At 42.5% G+C, this 21,922-nt stretch overlaps 2 protein-coding genes across 2 annotated transcripts in view; one reads left to right on the top strand and one right to left on the bottom strand.

Moving 5' to 3' along the window:
* lmbr1 (limb development membrane protein 1) overlaps positions 1–10,640 on the top strand; it is a 36,340-nt gene extending 25,700 nt beyond the window's left edge. Inside the window, exons 13-17 of the mRNA XM_069667538.1 lie at positions 1,319–1,392; positions 1,634–1,724; positions 2,335–2,401; positions 7,322–7,483; positions 8,014–10,640. Coding sequence (XP_069523639.1) covers positions 1,319–1,392; positions 1,634–1,724; positions 2,335–2,401; positions 7,322–7,483; positions 8,014–8,099 — 480 coding nt within the window. The 3' untranslated portion in view covers positions 8,100–10,640. The remainder of the gene's footprint in view (positions 1–1,318; positions 1,393–1,633; positions 1,725–2,334; positions 2,402–7,321; positions 7,484–8,013) is intronic.
* A 1,189-nt stretch (positions 10,641–11,829) lies between these two features.
* Positions 11,830–19,645, bottom strand: rnf32 (ring finger protein 32). The gene is made up of 7 exons (XM_069667908.1): positions 19,599–19,645; positions 18,761–19,005; positions 18,537–18,679; positions 17,157–17,314; positions 16,617–16,725; positions 12,871–13,038; positions 11,830–12,057 (listed from the first exon to the last, which is right to left on the bottom strand). Exons 1-7 carry the CDS (start codon positions 19,643–19,645, stop codon positions 11,830–11,832), a joined length of 1,098 nt encoding a protein of 365 aa, XP_069524009.1.
* Between the last annotated feature and the right edge of the window lie 2,277 nt (positions 19,646–21,922).

Raw genomic sequence — 21,922 nt, 5'->3', positions numbered from 1 at the left:
CTCCGTCTGACACACACAAACACACACTCCATCACCGTTCCTGCTACTGGAATGAAAAGAAGTAAGAGTTGAAAGGAGGCGCGCTGTGAAAGCTAGCTGTCCAAAGCGCGCGCATACACGCATATCGCGAGTGCGCACACACACACACAGTCTTAATGCACGCCCGCCCTCCCTCCATTAATAAATTACATCAGATGCTGTCTGCTAATTCCCCGTGTAAGAGAGAAAGAGCACTGCACCATGGCTCTGCAGTAAGCTCCCAGGATGACAGTTGCATAAAAAGGCATGAAACAACCTGCCAGGCTTTCCTTTTTTCTTCAGGCGCTTTTACAAAACAAATCAAGAAAAGGACACTCAGGAGAGGTTAGAAAGTACAATAAAAATATAAGAAAATAAAGTAAAAGTACCACAGAATATATATCTTAATATATATTTGTATTTGAGTAATACCTAATTCCGTATTTAAGCACAGTACCTCGATGTCATGGCAAAATGCTGTGTTTAAGTGGCAGTGCTAAACAAATATATCCAGCTATGTACACATGATACAAATGCATGAGAGGGTTTATGTATCAATACTACACTTGTAATCATATAGACTTAATCCATCTACAAGATCTGAATATGTAGCAATCAGTTTTAAAATATAAAACAAGTTATGCTTAAAAATATGAAGTATTTAACGGTCTAGGTTGAAAGTAAGCAGACTGTGGTCACGTCCTACTTGCAGACATAATGCACAGTACTGTAGGTGCTCTATACAACACGCTGATCCTTCGGAGGATCGACCCCAGCGCCAAGTCCGACAAAAGCAAATATTTATCATTTGACAACACAGATGCTTGGTATGTGCAGCGTATGTAGATGTATGCCTTTTCCCTGCTCCGGTTTCAAAAGGTCTTAGAGGTTTAGGAAGGGGGGCGGGGGGGGGGGATGGATTATTCGCCGTGTGTGTTTGCTGAAGTATTTGTTTTGTTGTTTTTATGTTTTTGGCGTGCTTTCAGCCAGTACACTCTCCTTACCGTAAGCAATGTGCCGTTTTTGTTTGAACACCTGTTCACATATTGTATGATCGACAGTGATTTGAAAAGAGCCTCTTTCATCTTGTTCCATTCATTACTTAGCCAATTTGATTCTGTCTCTCTCAAGTGGGGGAAATTCTTCGTGCACGGCGCACTCACTTTGCAGGATTTCTGTAATTGCATGTGGGTGCAACTGCCTGCAGTGCTGTCATTTCCCATTTTCCTTTTTTATTTGTGATGTGTTTATATAAGATTGCTGTGTGATGACTCTAATTTTTTCTGCCTTCATCTTCCAGGATCGAGGCATTGGGAACACCTCTCTGTCCACATTTGGTGTGGCTCAAGCGGCGCTAGAGATCATCCTCATGTTGTATCCTTTCAGTGACCCCCCCCCCCCTGCTCTCTTTGTCTGTGGCCGAAGCAGCATGCTCCACGGCCAAGAGCAACATTGTCATGACAGCTTTGTTTACCCAGGACGTAGTTCAGCTGGTCACCTTCCGGAAAACATGATGTGCTGTTTCGTCACCTTTTATTGTAGCTGAAAAGGTGCAGACTCAGTGAAGCTGCTGAGCAGAGAAGTGTTGTTGCTCCTTGATTCATTCGCTGAACAGCTACTTGATGGTGTCCTCGGTCCTTGGCTTCTACAGCCTGCGAGTCTTTGAGGTCCTCACTCCCAGGAAGGATGACACAACCATGACAACGGTAAGGACGAGTGGAGGGGCAGGGTGCGGGGTGAAGTGGGGGCGAGGGTGCTGAGATTCCTCCTGAGGTGCTGATGTGTTTGGGACCCCCTGTGTTTCATCTATTTCCTCTTTTTTCTCCCCTTCCACCTCCCTTCTCTGAACTCCTACTACTCACTAATGTTTTCCTCCGGGCCCCCTCAATGGCTTTAGTAGATCTGTCCAATATTTGTTTGTGGGTTGCGCAAACACTGGCAAAGTGCAAGCCCCCTTTTCTTGTACATCAGAAGGAGAGTGGGGTTTTTTTGGGGAGGGGGGTGGAGGATGTGTGCTCTCTTTGGCCCACAGTGGCACCTATTCACTTGGTAATGAGTTTGGGAGTGGTGAGGCTTGTTAACTAGCCATGACGCTCCAGTGAAAGGGCTTGAAAGGACAACTGAGAAAACTTGGTAATGAGCAACTTCAGAGGTACTAATTGTACAATATGTGGAACCAATTTAACATCAAGTGGTGTGTGCACATGTGAGGGAACATGTTAGCTTGTTCCACACACGTCTCACAGTTTCCTCCTAAAAAAAACTACATCCTATGTATGATAGATCTGAAGTCTGATGATCTGTTCTCATCTCTAGATCATTGGTTGTTGTGTGTCCATCTTGGTCCTGAGCTCAGCCCTGCCGGTGATGTCCAGAACTCTAGGTGAGTACAGGTGTGCATGTTTGCCCGCACTTAAGTATGTGCATGCCAATTTCACCATTTACACGTAGCTTAAATGTTTACAGGAACAGTGTAAAATTGTGGGAAATAGGATTATTCTCTTTCATACTGAGAGTTGATGAGAAAATCAATGTCACACTCCTATCTGACTATTAAAGGAGCAGTCTCTGGTGTTCTCTGTAATTGATAGAAGCCATAATATTTGAAATTGGCGCCATAGCTGGGGAGAAAGTCGTACAAACAGCTTGTGGTTTCGCTCATTTTATATTCCAACAACACCCAGTGTGCATTGCGCCCCTCCCTCAAAGGGATGCAAGACACTGGAGTGAAATACTACCGTTTTCCAGTCAAGGACATTTATCGCTGCAGGCAATGGCTCCAAAAAGAATCTGAAATACGATGAGATTATACCGGTGGATCGTCTAAAAAATCTTCGGGTCTGCAGTCTACATTTCAAACCTGACTATTTTGAACGAGACATGACATCGGAGGCGGGCGTCCTAGATCGAGGAAGTGTAGTTTAGCGAGCTCCCTGGCCTTCGCTAGATGATGCGTTTTACGTAGCCTGGCGGAGGTTTTCCAGGGCCCGTTGGAGAAGCGGATAGCGTCCTCCAAAGACACAGAGCGAAATTGCATTTTCTTTCTACCATAATGGCATTAGCTCCTAACTGGCCCTTCAAATATGAAGCTATAGCTAGCAGATACTAAGCTTAGCATTAAGATAGGAAACAAGGAGAAACTGCTAGCCTTGCTCCCTCTGAAGGCAACATATTCCACGAGTTTGTGCTACCTGGACAAAATCTTTTTTTGTACAGAATAAACAAACAAGATATTAAATGTGAGCTAGCTTTCGAGATGATTGTGCTACCTTTGGTCGGAACCAGGCTAGCCTTTTCCCCTGTTTACATCTTCATGCTAAACTAAGATAATCTGCTTTAGCTCTACATTTAGGAAAAGGACATAAGACTGGTACTGATCTGCTGTTAGTCGAAGAATTAAAATGATGTCTTTAAGAGAAATGTAGGTTGAGTTGAATTTTCAAAGATGCCACAATAACCACAAACTTCCAAAAGAGTAAATGCCCCTCACTCACAACAGTTCTTCAGTGCAGCCCCCAACAGAAAACCATTAACACGTTGAATTCTCCTATAGTTTCCCATAGTGACATTAGAAAGGGTGAAGGGGTAAAAATGACAGGAGAAGCAGCATCACAATGGCACTAATAAACATGCAGAGTGCAGAGCACAGCTGTTCAAATAGCTCTACCCTGTGTGTGTATTTGAGTGTGTGTGAGAGAGACCAACAGAGTGGGAAAATGGGACGGAGTGAGCATACAGTGACTCATTGGGGGCTTTACAAAATATCAACAGGTTCTGCTTTGTGACGCTGAATAGATAAAAAGGAATAAATGCATGAGGCAGAGTTGAAGAGAAAAAAAGGCCTCCGAGCGAAAGAAAAAAGACGTGCGGAGAGTTGAGTGAGATGTTAGGAGACAAGAAAGAGTTTTGTGTGTTGACGTGAGGTGGTTTGTCTACGTCAGCGGGGGAAACATGGACTGTACAAGAGGACGGGGAAACTACCAAAACACAAACGTATGCTTGAGTCTGTTTCAGCAATGTAGTAACCAATGTCACCAGTGTCTACACAAGAAATGGATGTGTTTTTGTGTAGTGGTTTAACTTTATCACGTTTTAGGTACCATGGGGATACATTGCTATAATATTGTGCATAGTGTAGCATATATGTTCTCAGGCTTTCTTAAGTGCAGGTTTAGATGCATGAAAGTTTTTCTAATCTGCTTTTATCCATATTTCCATAATAATGTATCAAATGACAATGAAAAAGCACTGTCACAATGTTAAAGGGGTCACTTGAAAATGATCACCTGTAGCTCCCTTGTACTTCTTCTGGAGATTTATAGCGACCTCGGCTCATTAAATACCCACTCTTCACAAAGCTCCAAACTGCAGGCAGACACAGATCGAGACTCGCTCCTGAGCAAAGTGGAGCATTTAGCAGCTAGAGAGCAAGATGTGTTCCTCAGACACAGGCAGACAATTAGAATAGTTTTAAAAGAGAGAGTGAATAATGGACCTATATTTATCAGGTGGGCAGAAACATGACTCCGAGTCAGTGCTAAAAGTTTTTCCTACCGCTCTGCTGGATGTAACGGCTGACATTAACTGGGTTTTATAACATACATATGCTTCAATAGTTCTGTCTTGGGAACCCTGCATTGAGGCTGTATCAACCCAGCCCTGGCAGTATTATCCAGTTATACAGACATATCATTGCGTCACATTAATAATTGCATCAGCTAGTATTAAAAATCAGTCTGTGTTGCATGATGGAACACTACTGCAGATTAGGGGTGGAACAAAATATCGTCATCCTGACTCATGCAATACAATTATCAATAGGCTGTTGCCAAATATCGATGTTTTACTCACCGCATCACTACTCCATGACTCCTCACGGTGGCGCTTATGACATGAATGAGGGTAACGTGAACAGAAATCAAAGAAGAAGTTAATCAGGTATTGTGATTCATCATTGTATGATTGTCTTGTTATATATCAATTATCGCAGAATCGCTCTATCATGATATTATAGTTATCGTGGGCAACGTTTTGCAGTGGTTGAAGATATAATCTAAAAGATTTTCATGTAAATGTTCATGTTAAGTCTCTATCTATCGCAGAATGAGGTAACACAATGGTGATTGAGCCTATGGCCCACTGATGAAAGCCTTTGCATTTGCAGTATTACAGACTGAGTGCCTGTGGCGACATTCGCAGAAAAAATCACAAGCGGCGCCCAGTTAGTGACGTGTTTTCCATCACCCAGCAGTGGTTGGTCTGCCAGAGAGGGTAGGCGGAGCTAAGCAGCTGCTTTTCCGGCCTCTGCAAGTGTTGCGAGTAAACAGTAATCTACTATGGCTGAATAAACAAAGAAAAGGTCGATGACTACAGATTCAACTTCAAAAATAAGTGAAAATCCAAAGAAACAAATTCGACGCTCAGATGAAGGCAAACACTCTAAAAAGGAAAGCGACCGTCAGTGAGGAAATTATAACTGAGGGAGCCAACCGTAGACGTCTGGTTATCTGGGACGTATGTGCCTTTTATGGCTATAAGGTGCCGCCAAATAGAACAAAACTGAGAAATTATGAGATTATCACTTTAGTAAGTATTATTTTAGTTTGATGTTTTTGACCATTATACGAAAGATACAATAGAGAGCAGACGGAAAATCAGTGGAGAAAAAGAATGGGATGATTTCCCCTAAGCTTAATGGTTGGACTGTTTTTGATCGAATGGGTTGTTACTCCTTTTTCAGAACTCTTATCATAGATGCTTTTTATCATGTAATTTATAGATCTGTTAATAGCCAGAAGCAGGAAGCCAATGTCTTATATTAAGTGTTCCTCACATGTATAGAAAATAATCCCACTGGGCCTGACAGCCCTGATGACATGTGCTTCCTGGATGTATGGCCAGCTGCATGCTAATGTCTCCAACTCTGCTACTGTTCGCCTGACATTTCAAATGTCAAGCATCTTTTTACCCCCAATTAGATTTTCTCAAATTACCAAACCGAGATCAAAACCTCGGGCATTAGAAATGGATGTAGCCAGACCACAGTGGCAAGCCGTATCGACTGGGGTCTCCATCATATCTCTCTCTGGCTCTTCACAGGCAATTTTGTTAAAGGTCCTTGATGCTTGCAAACTGCTTACTGCGGCTGTAAATACATCTCTCCAGACACTGAATCGATTGGCCGACCTAATTGACGACAGAGGTTGTGAAGATGTTACTGGAGAAGTAGAATGTGAAGAGACTTGAGCTTTCTAACCGTGCCACATCTCACTACCATTTCTGCATACAGAAAGTCGTTGTGGTTGCATAGATTTAATGTAGTGATGCAGTAATTGCCTTTTTCAATATTACATGCAAAATAACATCTCTAAACATCCTCACTAACATTAAATATAAATTTACACATCAGGTTATTGAAAGCTTAATTGTATCCCTACATTAATTCATGATTGGACGGCACAGCTTGTCGATCCTTGTGGTCGAGTGCAGGGAAATCCAGATGCGCAGGCCACAATGCATGAGCAGAGACGGTGTTTGCATGGCTTTCCGGTCAGCAATCAGCTGGTTCAAAATTGGTGTCGCAGTGTGGAGTTATGAGGAGCCTGCAGGAGGAACTCCTCCTCTATCTCTGTCTGAAGGTCCTGGGAGAGAGATGAAGTCCACCTGCACGCCACCTTGCTGCTATACTTAGTCAGCCATCCCTTCATGTTCCTCTGGGGAGCAGTCCTATAAGACACAATCAGAATCACGAGACATTAAAAACACCTAAATCTGCTTGTACATTTGTTATCCTACCTGTACATTTTATATATAAATGTCTATTTGTTTGTTTTAATCTGGATGTGAGGAGGAACATAGATATTTAAGACACTGCAATTATGCCCATTTGTTTCTGTTTCTGATGTGAAATCTGCTTGTAGATAGACAGATCATTTTACATGGGAAAAAATGGTCCAAACGTAACATAAGTGTCCATACAATCAGTTATATGATGGCCCATGCAGTTGATACTTTTTCAAGCTGAGATTATAACACACACAATACATATTTGTCTATGTAAGCCCATCTTTCAGACACATTCAGTGAAGTGCAGACAGAACCGATGTTTCTAAATGTTATTTGCTGCAGCCTCAAATCTTTGCTGGACAGATTTTGCAACGTACACAACCTGTGAAGGGTCGACTATGCCACATTTACTTCCTTTTATTTTCCAAGAGTTTTGTTCATTATAAATTTAACATAGGAAACATTTTTCGGTGTCAACCCGCTCTCTAACCCTTATTTGTGCCCTCTCTCATCGCAGGTATCACCAGGTTTGATCTCTTGGGAGACTTTGGCAGATTCAATTGGCTGGGAAACTTTTACATCGTCCTTTCATACAACCTGCTGTTCGCGGTCGTGACAACGCTCTGTCTTGTGAGAAAATTCACCTCAGCAGTACGAGAGGAACTTCTAAAGGCCTTGGGTAAATATCTCTTTCAAATCTTTTTACGTGCACCTGTTAATAAGCTAAATAATTGCACATAATCTTTCATGGTCCTGCTTTGACTGACTAACCATCCTGCCCTTTCTATGCTGAATGTTTGGATATAAAAATGTAAAGCAATCTATTTCATATTTAAAAGTTTGACGACTCAATTACATCCCAATTTTGTAACAGCAAAGGTTCAGCTTGAAATAGTGACAGCACCGACCTTCTCTGTGGCTTTGGAGGGAGATAGTGTGTATTTCTCTGAGACAGCACGACCCGGAGTGACAAAATGGGAGAAATTGCAGAGATCCAATGTGCTGCAGGACTGACATGTGACAGAAGATGGGGCGAGTCTCAAAGGCTTGTGGTGACAGGCCCGGGGTGTTTGATACACAGGGTGGGATGGGGCTAGAAAACGTCAGACAGAGGCAGTGAGGGGGAAAAAAAGCACATCAATACCTCTGTCTAAGTGAAAGTCTGAGGCTTTGTAATGAGATTTCTCTCCCTTATCTCCCCCTGCCCAGGTCTGGATAAATTGCAACTGTCAAACAGCCCCACGGACCCTGAATCTGGGAAGCTCTCGGCCAACGGGCATCAGAAAACTCTGTGAAAGGGACGATAGATCAACACACACACACACACACATGCGTAGACACACACACACACCTTAGCACAGCCAAAGGGAGATTTCGACAGTACTGCCTGACTGCTGAAAGGTGAAAGGGATTGGAAGGAACTTAATAAACCCGAGCAGTGTCTGACGGATGCTGCAAATGGAGGCTGAGAGCAATTTAGCTTCGTGACATTCCATCCTCTGCGTCTCGGATGGAGGCTGGGACAGAGCCAGGGATGAGGCCGAGGAGTGAAATAGACTGGCATCACTGCAGTGACCTTGATGTTGACCTCAACCGCGACTGTGACTTTAAACCACCCATCTCTTGCTTCCCATCCCCACCACAGTAGACTGAAGTAAGCGCTGATAGCAGGTGAAACAAAGCAGCTTCTGTCTTTTTTTCTTACATCTAGCTCAAAGACGAAAGGTTCATTTCCATCAACCTGCTCTTCCTCTATTCGCCACACAGTAAATAGACCCCCCAACAAATTAGTTTTCATGTCAGTATGTCCACAGAAATCGGTGTCGGAGATGCATCTCTAATAATCTTTGATGGGTATGTGAACTGATTTAGGAATGATAGGTAGTCAATGTGTCATTTTTAATTGGTTTAAGATCAAAATGTGTTTAGTGAAGCATGAAAGAAGTCATTCATTCACACTCATCACACCACATTAAACAGCACGGCAATACAGTTCACATTATATGCACCGGCTCTGTCATCACCGACAGGCCTCGGATTTTAGCTCTCGTGCTGTCGTTCGTCTTTTTATTTGGCTTTTACTCAAGTGCGCTTTAACTTTATTGATGATGTCATTAGTTTGTACAAAGTAGAGTGAGAACTTTTTTTAGGTGCTCTAGATTAGACTTGAGCTACTCTCCAAATGGGAATCTACATGGGAGTTGTATCCATCCCGGCTCAAATGATTTAGTGCATTTGGAGCTGATGCTGTGGTTTTACTCCCTTTAATTTTATTATGCACTTGGTAAGAAAATGTCACATTTTTGCTCATCCCCCCCAAAAATCTATTTTAAATTCACAGGGCACAGGAAAAAAAGGTCAAATTTAGTCATTTTGTAAATGTTGTATTTACATGTACATATTGTTTCATACCTCTTTTTGCATTAGTTGGATGTAAATATTGGGCTCTTGTCGAGCCCACTGAGGGTCTGACTCACTAAGCTATCTGTATTTTGTTGTACATATTTTTTTTTATAAACATCTAAATCTAATGCAAACCTGGAACAGTCTTCACATACAGAAAGCATGAGTGAGAAACTTTGCAGCCATTAGACTCTGTGACTCAGGCCCCATTTACATGTTGTTGTATTGCTGCATAGTTTTCTGAACTGTGACGTTGTTTGTCTCCCGAACCACCTTAAATGCCTTATACGACAAGCATCTCGCAGGCTTAGTGTTAAGGTTGTTTCTTGTTCTGTGTCGTTTATGTACATGCACAGTGCGTGTACATGTTTGTCTGTAGACAGTTCCACTGTGATCCCCCTGTACACCACCAAGTTTCTAGTCTAAAGCCAGCTGCATATAACACACACATTGCTTTTTGAATGTCGTCACAGTAGCTCTTATCTAGTGAGAGGCTCCGTTTTGGACTCGTTCATTGTCCATAAAAGTTGAGCACTTGCTAGGATAGGTTCGAGTGATCTAATGGTGTTGATTTTATGGTGTCATAGATGTCGTGTTTTAATGGTGGCTAAAGTGACATGATTAAAAAAAAGGAAGTATGGACATTTTAATTTATATTTTATGCATTTTTAACTTTTATTTCTTAGGACAGGGAATGTTTTACAACAAAGCTGTCTGCCATTGGTTGTTGCTACATGACAAAGACTGGATTTAATGAAAAATGTGCTACTCTCAATCACAAAACTCATGCTGAGCCATCTTCTCAAGTGAGCAAATCAGACCGGAGAATGTTTTGTAAAGGGTGACCTGAACGTATGACGACTCCTTCCCTCCCAAAGATAGAGCAGGAGCGTGTGTCTGGTTTTCAAGAGCTCAGGTTTATCCAAATTTACAGACGGGAATCTGTGCGGTTTATGCTTCCTGTATGTGCATTTCATTTGTTTCTAGATACTGTGAATAATCAAGATAGCCCAAAGTGATGTGGAAGACAAAAAAAGGATATTTTAAATTGGCAAAGGAGAATTTTAAGTAAAACTTCTTCCAGCTCCGTTATACTTAGCAGGGAAGCGTCACACCCCTAAATAGACATCACCATCATTCACCTCACCGTAGTTTTGGAGGTAAGAACTGAAAAGGTCGTTTTCTATTCAAGCAATCTTTTCTAGTTGCCTTTACAGTACATCTCTGTTACGTGGGGGGTTTCAAAGTTGAGAGTTGGCCTGTACTGTAAGTGAAGCAGCTTTTTTTCTGTCTGTACGTCAGTTTGTCTCTGCATGTCATTTTTTGTACATGTTTTGTGAATGTATTTTTTACGATTTCTCAGTTTGCTAAATGTACGTTTCGTTATTTTTGATGTTTTGTGTGTTTGCAAATAAAAGTAGAAAAATGCTTCAGATACGTGTTTTCATTCATCTTTGTGACATCAACACAGACTGACAGATGAAATATACTTATTACCAATCTCTTAGTTGTGCACCAAATATGAGCTAGAGCCAAGACTCCATTAACTTAGCTTAGCATAAAGACTGGAAGCAGGGGGTATAGCTAGCCAGGCTCTACGGAAGTTACAAATATTCACCTATATATATCTCACTTGTTAAATCTGTGATAAAACTATATAGTAGAGTTAAATGACATAAATATTCCAACATTGGGGCGCTGGTTTAGCTCAGTTGGTAGAGCAGGCGTCCCATGTACAGAGGCTACAGTCCTCGTTGCACTGATCGCAGATTCGACTCCCGGTCTGCCGATCATTTGATGCGTGTCTCTACTCTCCACATGTCTCTCTTCAGCTGTCCTATATAATAAAAGGCCAAATAAGAATCTTTATAAATATTCCGACAACTAGTCAACCTCGAGGTGAAACGAGTGAAGGAAGTTATGACTCTTGGCTGCTGTTTGCCAAGTACAACTTTTTTTTGGCACATCTGTCCCTCTTGTGTCTGCCAAAGAGCGATGCAGAGATACTGATCGTTGATGTGACACTACTTAAGTCAGTTATCTTATGGGTTTTGATCGGCACATAATAACCTTGTGTATGATGAACTAACCTTAAAAAAATGCAGAGCACATAGACAGAAGCTGAGCTAATGCTAACAGCAGCACCTTCTGACATGCTGGAAAACATGGAGACCAGCTAACATTTTGCTAGCTGTGACACTCTCCACTAGCAACTCCCTATTTGCTGTGGACGTGATAAATGACCTGAAATCAGTAACTTGCTATGTTAGCCTGCTGTTTTGGAGCAACAAATAAGAATTCACTTCAAATGAAACAAGTTGATTTTTCTCCGTTCTAATAGATTATCACATCGATTAATTGACTGGCCTACACGCCGATACCTTATCTCACACAGGCTGAATCAGAGGCATTTCAGATACTGGTAATGATATCAGGACAACTCCATTAGTGTTATCACGTCTCCACAAAGCCGACTTCCAAAAATGATGACACTACTCCTTTAAACCGGGGTAAATCCCTGTAAGACGCCCTCGTTATTTCGCTTACAATAAAGGGTATATAAGAGGTTATAAATATTAGTGTGTGAGATCATAATGCCATATTTCATGTATCTGTACCTGCTTAGATGACTTTTTTGTAGTACACAGATCTGCACAGGGGGCAGGAGGGTCTGCTCTCCGCTTCAAAGGCCTCAAAAGCCTCCAAACAGCGCTGGTGGATGAGGTGGGAGCAGGACAGGAGCACGGCACGCCTGCGATGAGGATTGGACGCTCCTGCTTCTGTTGGGACGCTCTGGCTGCACAGAGCTGTCAGGCAGATGGGGCAGTCCCTGTCGCCTCTCTTGAGAACCTGCAAACATAAATTCTTTGACTTATTTAAGATTATTTACACCTCCAGTTGGGTACATTTCTGCTTTGGTTAGGGGGTAAAAACAGTGACTTTTCAGCATAAAGAACTGTTGGCAACCACCTGTCGGGTTTGATGAGACGGGAGGCGATAACATGTTTATCAGTGATCCTTATAAAAACAAAGCAACACACGCACAGCTCCGCCACTGATTAACCAGAGACAGCTTCCTGTGTTTAGAGGCCAACATGCCACGCCGTTAAATGTTTCATAACGAGCTGCACGCTGCTTTATAGAGTTTGCACCCGTGAAAAAGGTGCAAGGTATGTGTTGAAAGCACATTCACTGTTTGATACTCCATGTCAAGGCTGAGCCACTCCTGCCTCGTGCTCAACCTTTTCACACCAGATAAAGAAGAAGAAGAAGAAGGGGGGGAAAAAAAGACATCTTCTTTGCACACACCCCACCCCCCTCTATGGAAAATGGTTCTTGTTGCAATGAAAGCCAACAATGGAGCCTTATGGAACAGCAAATCTTAATGTCTTTTCAATTCCTCCGCAGAGGTCCGGGCAATGAAAAGCCTGCCGTGCATCATCAGAACGTCTCGTGTTTCTTGTAAACATGGAGGATTATTAGCTTTAGTCCCCATTTCCATTCACTTTATTAACATGAATGATCACACCGGGGAGATTTGTTCTTTCTGTACAGCAGCTGTGATGCCGTCGTCCCCATGCAAGCGTTGACATGTCAAGAGAAGAAGAATCAGACGAGGGTTTAATACTTTCACGGGGCCTTGAAGTGTGTCTCGCTCCTGACCTGGCTCTGTATTCGGTCCCAGTCGTCCTCCCGAGGCTCGGAGACGCTCTTCCTCTCCAGCTGCTGGAACACTCGTCTGCTTGCTGACAGCGAGCGGTTGATATCACTCAGAAAAGCCTCCGTGTCGGTGTGACAGTATCGGACAAAGCTGTCATTCAACTCCTGCAACTAATTAGAAAAAAGCATTTCAGTGGCACAAAGGAGGCATGTTTCTTTCAGATACACAATAGAGTCGTGTTTTCGGCGAAGGCTAATTGTGTGTGTGCGTATTGTAATGGCTGAGGCACGCTGACAGGGTGCAGTTGTTAAACAGCCAGATCAATACAGTCACGTCTCCCACTAACATGGAGAATTAATGGAAACCAGTAAAAAGAGGAAGATAGTGCTGGGAAACATGGAAAAACACACATCTCTGACACCTTTCCTGGGTTGTGTCTGGTGTTCCAGTTTATTGAAATGTGACTTTTAGAGAGATTAAAAGATTTCTCGACTATGATGTAATTCCTTGAGGAGTGACCAAGATTTTGTAACAGCAGTTAGACATTTATGCTGAAAGAATATGATTAAAATAAAAAGACATTTTAAACATTATATTTGTGGTAATAATAGGACTCGTACCTGAGTCTTAATACAACCCAGTTTCTCAGATAATTATCTCCAGTCGCTGAAGTGCCCGGTCACCTCTTTCATTCTCAAATTGACGTTTTTTAAAAGACGTCTTTCGTGCATCTGTCCTCCCAGAACTCATCTGTCTCCTCCCATTTACAGCAGCTGTTGCTAGGCAACAATTAATGCCTGCATATGCATGTTTTTGTCCATAACATGTTCGGTAGACAATGAAAGGGCTATTTTTAGATATAAGTTTCTCCAGCGCCGTGCGGTTGACCAATTAACAGAAGTGGAAGGTAGGCAACAACATCTTCATCGAGCTGAATGATGACAACCGAACCGTCGCCATCATAACCAAGTAAACTGCAGCCACAGGTAGAAGAGCAGTGGGGTGAAAGCTCTGGAAATATAAACCAAATTAGTATAAAGAGTTTTCTTCATTATTCAATAACTGATGAGATAAACAGAAAACTGAATTAAAGTGTAATCTCCAAGATTTTCACGTAAATAAATGTCTGTTAACTCACTATCACTGAATGAGGCAACAGGATGGTGATTGAGCCTATGGCCCACAGATGAAAGCCTTTGCATTTGCAGTATATAGTATTATTATGGACTGGGTGTTGGTGGCGACATATGCGTAAAAAATCACAAGCAGCGCCCAGTTAGTGACACGTTTTCCATCACCCAGCAGTGGTTGGTCTGCCAGAGAGGGTAGGCGGAGCTAAGCGGCTGCTTTTCCGGTCTCTGCAAGTGTTGCGAGTAAACAGTAATCTACTATGGCTGAACAAACAAAGAAAAGATCGATGACTACAGATACAACTTCAACAATAAGTGAAAATCCAAAGAAAAAGAAACAAATTCGACGCTCAGATGAAGGCAAACAGTCTAAAAAGGAAAGCGACCGTCAGTGAGGAAAATCAAGAGTTACAACCGGAGCCAAACGTGGACGTCACACATGCGACACTGTCTGGATATCTGGGAAGTGTGCTCCCGCAATAACCGTTTTGTCGGCGTAGGTGCCGCCAAAGAGAACGTAACAGAGATATTCAAGATTACAACTTTAAGTTGTTGCTTCAAAATGCTTGTATTGTCTGAAAAACAGGCTGTTACAAGCTATTGCTATCATATAATAAAGAGAAAAGCAGCAAAATACCGAATAACAGAAAGCTGAAACGGATTGTTTGGCATTTTTCTGCAAAACAAATTATGTTAATAAATTGTATCTACATGTAGTTTCTGTTGCATTATAGCTGGGAGAAGTAATGTCATTACTGCAACATGTTTCACAGAGTAACACCTGCTTGCACACACGTACGTGTTCTCTCCGTCTATGACTCACCTACACACACACATACAGCCCCATCCCTTGAACTGTCACAGTGGCATCAGAATTGCTTTACAGCCAGGCTTTTATCACTAATTAAACAACTGTTGACCACTGGGATGGAGGGTTTTATGAGCCTGGCTGACTTTTCGACAGTCAGGGCAAACAGAGCAGCCTCCTCTGAACTTTGCCTTTGCTCCACAGGAGATGCGGACAGAGACGACACGGAGGGGGAAGAGGAGGAGGAGGCGGAGCAGGGAAGGCGTTATCTCACAGCAATCCATCTATGTGTCGGTAGTGTCCCCCTTAATGTGTTGACTGAAGGTCGGACCTCCAAAGTGAGTAAAAATTGAAAGCTGGGCATCAGGATCAGCTGATAAGATTTCTGATACGCGGGAGTTGTTTTTTTCCTCCAGGGAACACCTGCGGCTTCATGGTACAAAGATGCTTTATTGCCCTGCTGCTTTCACAAGAAAAAAGCTGAAAGAATAGGTTTCCCCGTCTCGCACAGGTTCCAGCCCGGCACTAACACGCCTGTTTGCATTACAGTCAGCTAAGCAAATAAGTCTTCCCCTTGAAAATCAAGTCCGTCAGACCTGTCAGCGCTGTGTTGCGCAGCTCAAAGCTCTTGAAGATCATCCTCGGCGTGACAAAAGACATGAGACAATCTCATGACCACCCACCATCACTGAATCACACAGTTTGAATGTAAAGCGGCTGACAGCGTCTATGACTCCATCCGCAGCATGTGGACTCGGACATGGCCTAATGTGTTAGAACACAGTTAATTGGCTCTGTTAGTGCTGTGTCTTTGTTTACGTGACATGTTAAGGCAGCGTTTATAGGCCAGATGATGGACCGTGACAGGGGGATGGGTAGGACGCTCCGACCCTTGAACACATTTAAGTGTGGCCCTCACTCATTTGTCACTTCTGCTTAATCAGCCTCTGAAGCTCAGGAGCACTCTGCATGATTACAACAACCACACAACAACAAACAGGGCCTGTTCTTAAAGACACTGGACATACAGATCATGTGTTAAGTATGATAAAGCAGAGTCATTGGAGGAATTCAACAACTGCATCTGTAAATAAATGATCTTTGGTTAAGCAAATGGTGACCGGTCTCGTCTTTGGTCATCCAAGGCCTCAGTTGGGGGAGGTTCACTAGGTGGCAATGTTCCCTTTTCCTGAGAGCGGCCATGAAGGCAACACAGCGTCAGAGTCAAACAACTCTTGAAGCCACTTTGAAATAATCCCTCCATCAAGTCCAGTCGTCGCATGATTTATTGCTTTTAAAGGGGAATAGAGAACAAAGCCCGAAATGACAACCTGCTCAACCTCACCTCTGCGCCTCGCCTATCTGACCCAGTAACACACGCACACACCAGACATTTAGACAGATGAAGGAATACCAGACCCAAATAATGCTTTTGTGTTGACCCTGGAAGGTCCAGACTGTTTGACTATAACACAAAACGCTCTCAGCATGATTGGACAAACAGTGTTTGATTCACAAAGCATCAAAGGAGCCTGAGAGGGTGAGAGCAGGTGAAGGTGTGTGTGTGCGTGCGTGTGTGTGCAGGTTAGCAGAGGGGTCAGTGAGTCCCTGAAACCCACATTTCAACCCTCAACATGAGAAGATTGTCACAGGCTTTATTTGACCAACTGAACCGTCTGGATTTGTCGAGACAAGGAGAGGAGGTAAGGAAGAGGAGACGGGAGGCAGATGCTAGTCAACTCGACCTTGTGTGTTCAGTGTGATCTACAGAAGAATCTAGAAGTGTGATCAATTTCAGGTCCAAATTCACCTTTGTCTCAAAGAACTTGCGTCGCAGTCGCTTATCTTTTGGGCAGACGGTCTTCCTTAGTTGTCTGTACCTTTTTTGAGCCACATAGCCTCGCCAGCACGCTTGGATTCTACACACAGTCAGACGCACACACGTACAAACAAATACATAAACAAACAATAATCCGGTCGCAATTTAACTGTCTGTTATGTTTACGTGAAGTGATTAGCTTCTTGACAGAGCTGATTTGATATATTGAAAATTACACAACATTATTTCTAATATGTAGAACGTCAGTTAAACTAGAATAGCAAGTGTGGCTACATGTTTTGTATAATATGAAGTTTTCTTCAATATATCGGCTTGCTAACAATATCGCAATATATGCGAATATATTGAACGTAACCCCTGTGTCGATATTGGATTGTATCGCACGTTTTTTGCCAACGAACTGCCACACACTATTGTGAAGTTGCTTTTTAAGGCTGTGTGTTGAATTCTTTATCTGCAGTACTGTGAATAGGGTTGCCTATATTTATGTTTCTGCTTTAGTGCATGTACCTGGTGGCACACTGGTGCCTGAAGAGGCGAGCTGCATCGTGGATCACCCGCGTCTCATACTTCTCCTTCCTGCACATCGGGCAGCACTTCCTCCCTGAAAACCTCTCGAACGCCTGCAAACAGGCTCTGTGGAAAACATGAGAACACGACAGCAACACCTAAAAAGAAACAGAGACATAAATTAAATCTTAACCATTCTACACTTTCACAGGCTGACTGAGTGGATGCTGTAGGACGTGTATTGGTTGTCAGGTTTATTTAAGTGCTTTACTACTGTATACAGTCTGTGCACATGCGGTGTGTGTATGTGAGTCTTAAGCCATGCTAAATCTGTGTGTATTCCTGCACGTATGTGAATGTGTGTATCTGCCTTTAAGTGTTATTTGCTGAGAGGATAGAGGGAGTCAGCATGACCCCCTGTGGGCCGGCTGGGACCTGGACTATAGTCTCCTCTACCTGTGAGAGGGACTCTTTTATCGTCTGAAAGGAGGCGGCTGCAGCTATGGGGCTTGGCACACAAACCAGTTTACTCAGATCTCTGGAGGGCAGGGGGGAGGCATATTGATTTCCCATTGTTTTTGGCCTGACCAACACACTCCATCACCAGTGAAAGGGCCCCCTGCTGTGTACAATTTCCAGGAGCTCAACAAGCCATTAGAGCACAGAGAAATTTCACAAGGCTACAAGCTACAGTTCACGAAGAGAGATACAATATAGAAATGGAATACAAATTTAATAGAAAGCTTTATTTATTGTCCAATTAAAGACAATTTGTGGTTGGTATTAAAATAACGAGACACAATCCCTCTGATTCAGTGCGACTGCTGCTGTAAGCATTTTTAATTGTCATATTATTGCTTGAATGCAACAAGACAGCAGCACACAAATGCATTGTTACAACATGAAGGCTTGCAGGAAAAAGCCAAATCAACAAAGATTCCCTCTTGTCACTTTCCCTTGTTAGCAGGCTCTAATTAACTTTCTTTTCCCTCCCTGAGTCAAACTAATATTTACACGTGCATCTATGGCAACTGTGCTTTGTGAGGCCGCCTATTCTAGTCCCGCATTCTTGAGGAGATTGGCATCTTAAAAGGGGATCGGAAAGGTGTAAAAGACTGAATGACCCTCACAGTAACACACTGATTGCTACATCATCACGTCACAGTTGAGTTCCAAGGCAGTATGGGTAAATTTGTACAGTTGTCTACACAGATTAGAACATACAGGAACTGCAGGGGGAGGTGGGATATGGGGGGGCTTTGTGTGTGTGTGCCCATACGGAAACACAGGTTTCCCTGAGGACAGACAGATCATTGGAAACATGTAGAAGAAAAAGACTCTCACAGGGTATTAACAGTAGTTACTGTTTGGGGGAAATACCTGAGGCTGAAGGCGAAACTCCTCCCTGCATATCGCACAGGGCTGAGCTGATTCCCCTTGCTGAACAGACCTCGCCTTGACCTGCATCCATTTATCCTCTGTCAGTTTTCCTACAGGGGAAGCCACCAAACCCAACTTCTGAGCTACGAGAAATAAGAAAAACACTAATTATAGTTGAATGAATCACATAGATGAATGCTCAAAATTGCGAGTTCTTTTATTACCTAATGTTAAAGGAGGTGGAGCAGAATCAAGAACATATTCCCTCCCTTCTTCCGGATCGTGTCCCTGCAGACCCCTGTCTTCCACTCTTCCTCTTGCTTGTGGATTTCTGGGTGCTTTTCTTTTGTTTCTCAGGAAAGGGTCAGAAAGTAAGAAATTTGGCTGCAGCAGGGTGCGTGTGATGTGGTCCTGAAAGGCAACTGAGTTGACCACCAGCTTGCTGCTAGCATTAGATGTGAAGCCCTGTAAAATATGATACAAAAGTCAGCATTTAAATAAATTGATAACCTGCAAAACCTTATTATATTCTCGCAAATTAGAAAATGTAGACCATATATTTATCTTTAAGCAATAAATATAATTAAATGCATCCTGAAACATAACTTAAAGACAAAACAATAGCAAAAAAGGAGGAATATGTCAAGTAGTGCTTAGTCAGAGCAAGATAATTCACTGATGCAGCAATAAGGGTGGCAAAAATATTTAAAACTGACACTAAAAGGCGGTACATTTAAGCTATTTTTCTCTTAAATTAATGCATTAATTGGTTGGTTTTAATGTAAACTGCACCGTGTGGCGCTAACTTCACACAGGTGTTTGCTAACTCGTTAATTATGCTAGCAGGTGCAAAACAGGCAACGGGACAAATTAACTCCGTCCTCCTCACGACACTAGCTTCAAGTCTCACATTTCAAAAGAATACATGTACGTATAAGAAGAAGCTATGACGATTTATCCGCCACATTTTCTTTAAAATAGAACGTTATACAAGTTAAAAAAGCGACTAAAATCCAAACCTTCCGCATTGCCATTCTATCAACACAGTGTTTGCCTGGTTACCGAGCAACCAGTTCCAGGAACGTCCTCCTCTCCACGCGGAGGTTCATCGCTGCCTCAGATTGGCTGAGCTCAGACCTTTGGGTAAGCTGATTGGTTATTACTGCCAAGTTAAAAACCACCATAAATTCAATTGTGTGATGTGTTTGATATCTTAATGTAATAACTATAATTACATTAAAATGGGAACACCCGTTTTATAAGCCAAAGAGAATTCAAATGAGTGATAAGTTATATAACCCTATTCATTCTTTGTAGATCAATTAATGAGACAGTAGATTAGTTAATAAGATATTAAGGATTATTTCTTTAAAATTAGCAACATTATAAAGAAATTAAAAAATGTAACCACTGCTTATGTATTCATGCATTTGTAATAATGATTAAATAACATTTCTGATGGGGTTTTTTTACTAATTACATTGACTTACCTGTGATAGTTTTACATTTACAAAGTAATTTATGTCTATCATCTCCAACACCGTGCAAAGACAGTATTGCTTCTCGAGAACCATGTGTTGTGTCTCAATCTCACTAATGATTATTTTATTGTCAGGGAGTTGTCAGTGAATAGCTGGAACCTGACCAAAGGAGGTAAATCTCTGTGTCTAGGTGACTCACCGAGCTGTCGTCAGAGTAGGCGCTGAACAAAGCTAAGCTGCTCATACCTGTGCTGTGAGCTAAGGGATCCCTCCCAGGTCACCCTCACATGGAAAACCATACACACAAACACGCCGTGCAAACCGTGTCTTTTTGTGCGCCTGATGAAAAGTTTGCTTCGTTTCTCACACACGGCGCGAGGGTGTGTGACTTTTAAAATGCTTTGCAGCCTTGATTGACTTTGATGTGTTCAGTCAGAATTGGTGAAAACAGATGGCCGAGGAGAGGGCTAACGGTGAGGCCTGTCAATCTAAGAAAACAAAGTGAAGACCCGGCTCTGGGAGAGGAGGAAACCCCTGAGCTTCTCAAGAGGCTGCTGCATTCTTGAGATTAGGGCAAGAAAAACGCAGACCACTGCTGTTAATGCCCTAGACAAAGGCGTGGAACAATTTATTAGCTAAGAATTCAAGCTCAGGGCTCAATCAAAGGCCTGTCGTCCACAACGCCAGACTTGGGGCTTTGGTTTGTTGTTTTAAGTAAATAATCACGCTTAAAAGATATGGCAAAGATGGGGCTCAAGCCTACATTCTCAACTGTCATCAGAGTGGATTTCAGTGTGCGCTTTTATTTTCAACAGGTACATTGTTTGTCTTTTTCTTTATGAATACCATTTTAAAGAGCTTTTTATTTAACTTTCTTCCCCCCCGGCCCTCTTTACCTGATCTGTGGTATTTTTCGAAAAGACAACTCACCTTGACGTGCAAAGAGCTGATGACTTAAGCAAAAGGTGGGGGGAAATAAGGAGGGGGAAAAGCTGCATGTGAAGGAAACACTTTGCAAATTTTCATCAAAAATAGGTGAAAACTAAACCGCTGTGATTCGTCTCAGGCACCTGTAGAAAATATCATGTGATAACTAAAATGAAAGCAATCAATTCTCAAGTAAATAAAGCGTCTGGACACGAGTAAAGGTGCAACACTTTAATGATACTGAGTTCATACTCATAAAACAGCTCTGTGTCCATACATCATGCACTGTGATATATTGCATTGTTGTCAAATGAGTAATTGCCTTGAGATATAGATGAGAGAGGGCAGCCCATAATGGTTAATTAACAATTATGTCAGCCAGTGAGATGACCAGGAGACCAATCACTTTGATAGGAGACAGTGGAGGGGGACAGAAATCAAATTATTTTATGACTTGACCCATAATGCTCCCCTAACATGACTTGAATCACTCCGCGGTGGATAGGAGTCCCCCGTGGCTATCTGGAAGTGGACCAGTCAGGAGAGGAGGGCAGTGAAGGCATCACTACTTGCTGTTGTCTCCTGCATCATTGCTGAGTAAGTAAACTATAAAAGAACACAGGCATCTTTTGGTTGCTTTTCAGAGAGATGGAGCTCCTAATGATTAGACATGTCCTTTGTAAATGAAATACAAATCACCTCAGGCTTTTGGTTTTACTTCATTTACTAAGTGCTACATTACCTCATACTTTGGACCTAACAATGGATTTCCTATAAATCTCCGGATAGTTGAAATGATGAAGGGGCTCACATATCACGAAATGTGCCAGTGCTTATTAGCACTTGAGAAGTTATTGATCGGGCATTTTGATTAATGCCCGCTGGGGGCTACGGTGGCATTCAGAGGCCCGTGTGGGCCCCCTGTGCAACTGGCTGGGACTTCTCCCCCTCAATTACCTTCAGTTTGTGCTGACTGCC

Source organism: Semicossyphus pulcher, unplaced genomic scaffold (assembly GCF_022749685.1).
Source record: "Semicossyphus pulcher isolate SPU_LCO1_2020_fin unplaced genomic scaffold, fSemPul1.0.p SCAF_18, whole genome shotgun sequence".
Classification (NCBI taxonomy): domain Eukaryota; kingdom Metazoa; phylum Chordata; class Actinopteri; order Labriformes; family Labridae; genus Semicossyphus; species Semicossyphus pulcher.
This window is presented reverse-complemented; position numbering and strand designations above follow the sequence as displayed.

Excerpts from the sequence above, each read along its gene's own strand:
- rnf32 (XM_069667908.1), bottom strand. The coding sequence starts at position 19,645 with ATGAACCTCCGCGTGGAGAGGAGGACGTTCCTGGAACTGGTTGCTCG. Across the intron at positions 17,315-18,536 it reads AGTTTCGCCTTCAGCCTCAG|GTGTTGCTGTCGTGTTCTCA; the intron begins GTATTTCCCCCA and ends GTTTCTTTTTAG. Across the intron at positions 13,039-16,616 it reads GCAAGTTCTTTGAGACAAAG|TTGCAGGAGTTGAATGACAG; the intron begins GTGAATTTGGAC and ends TTTTCTAATTAG.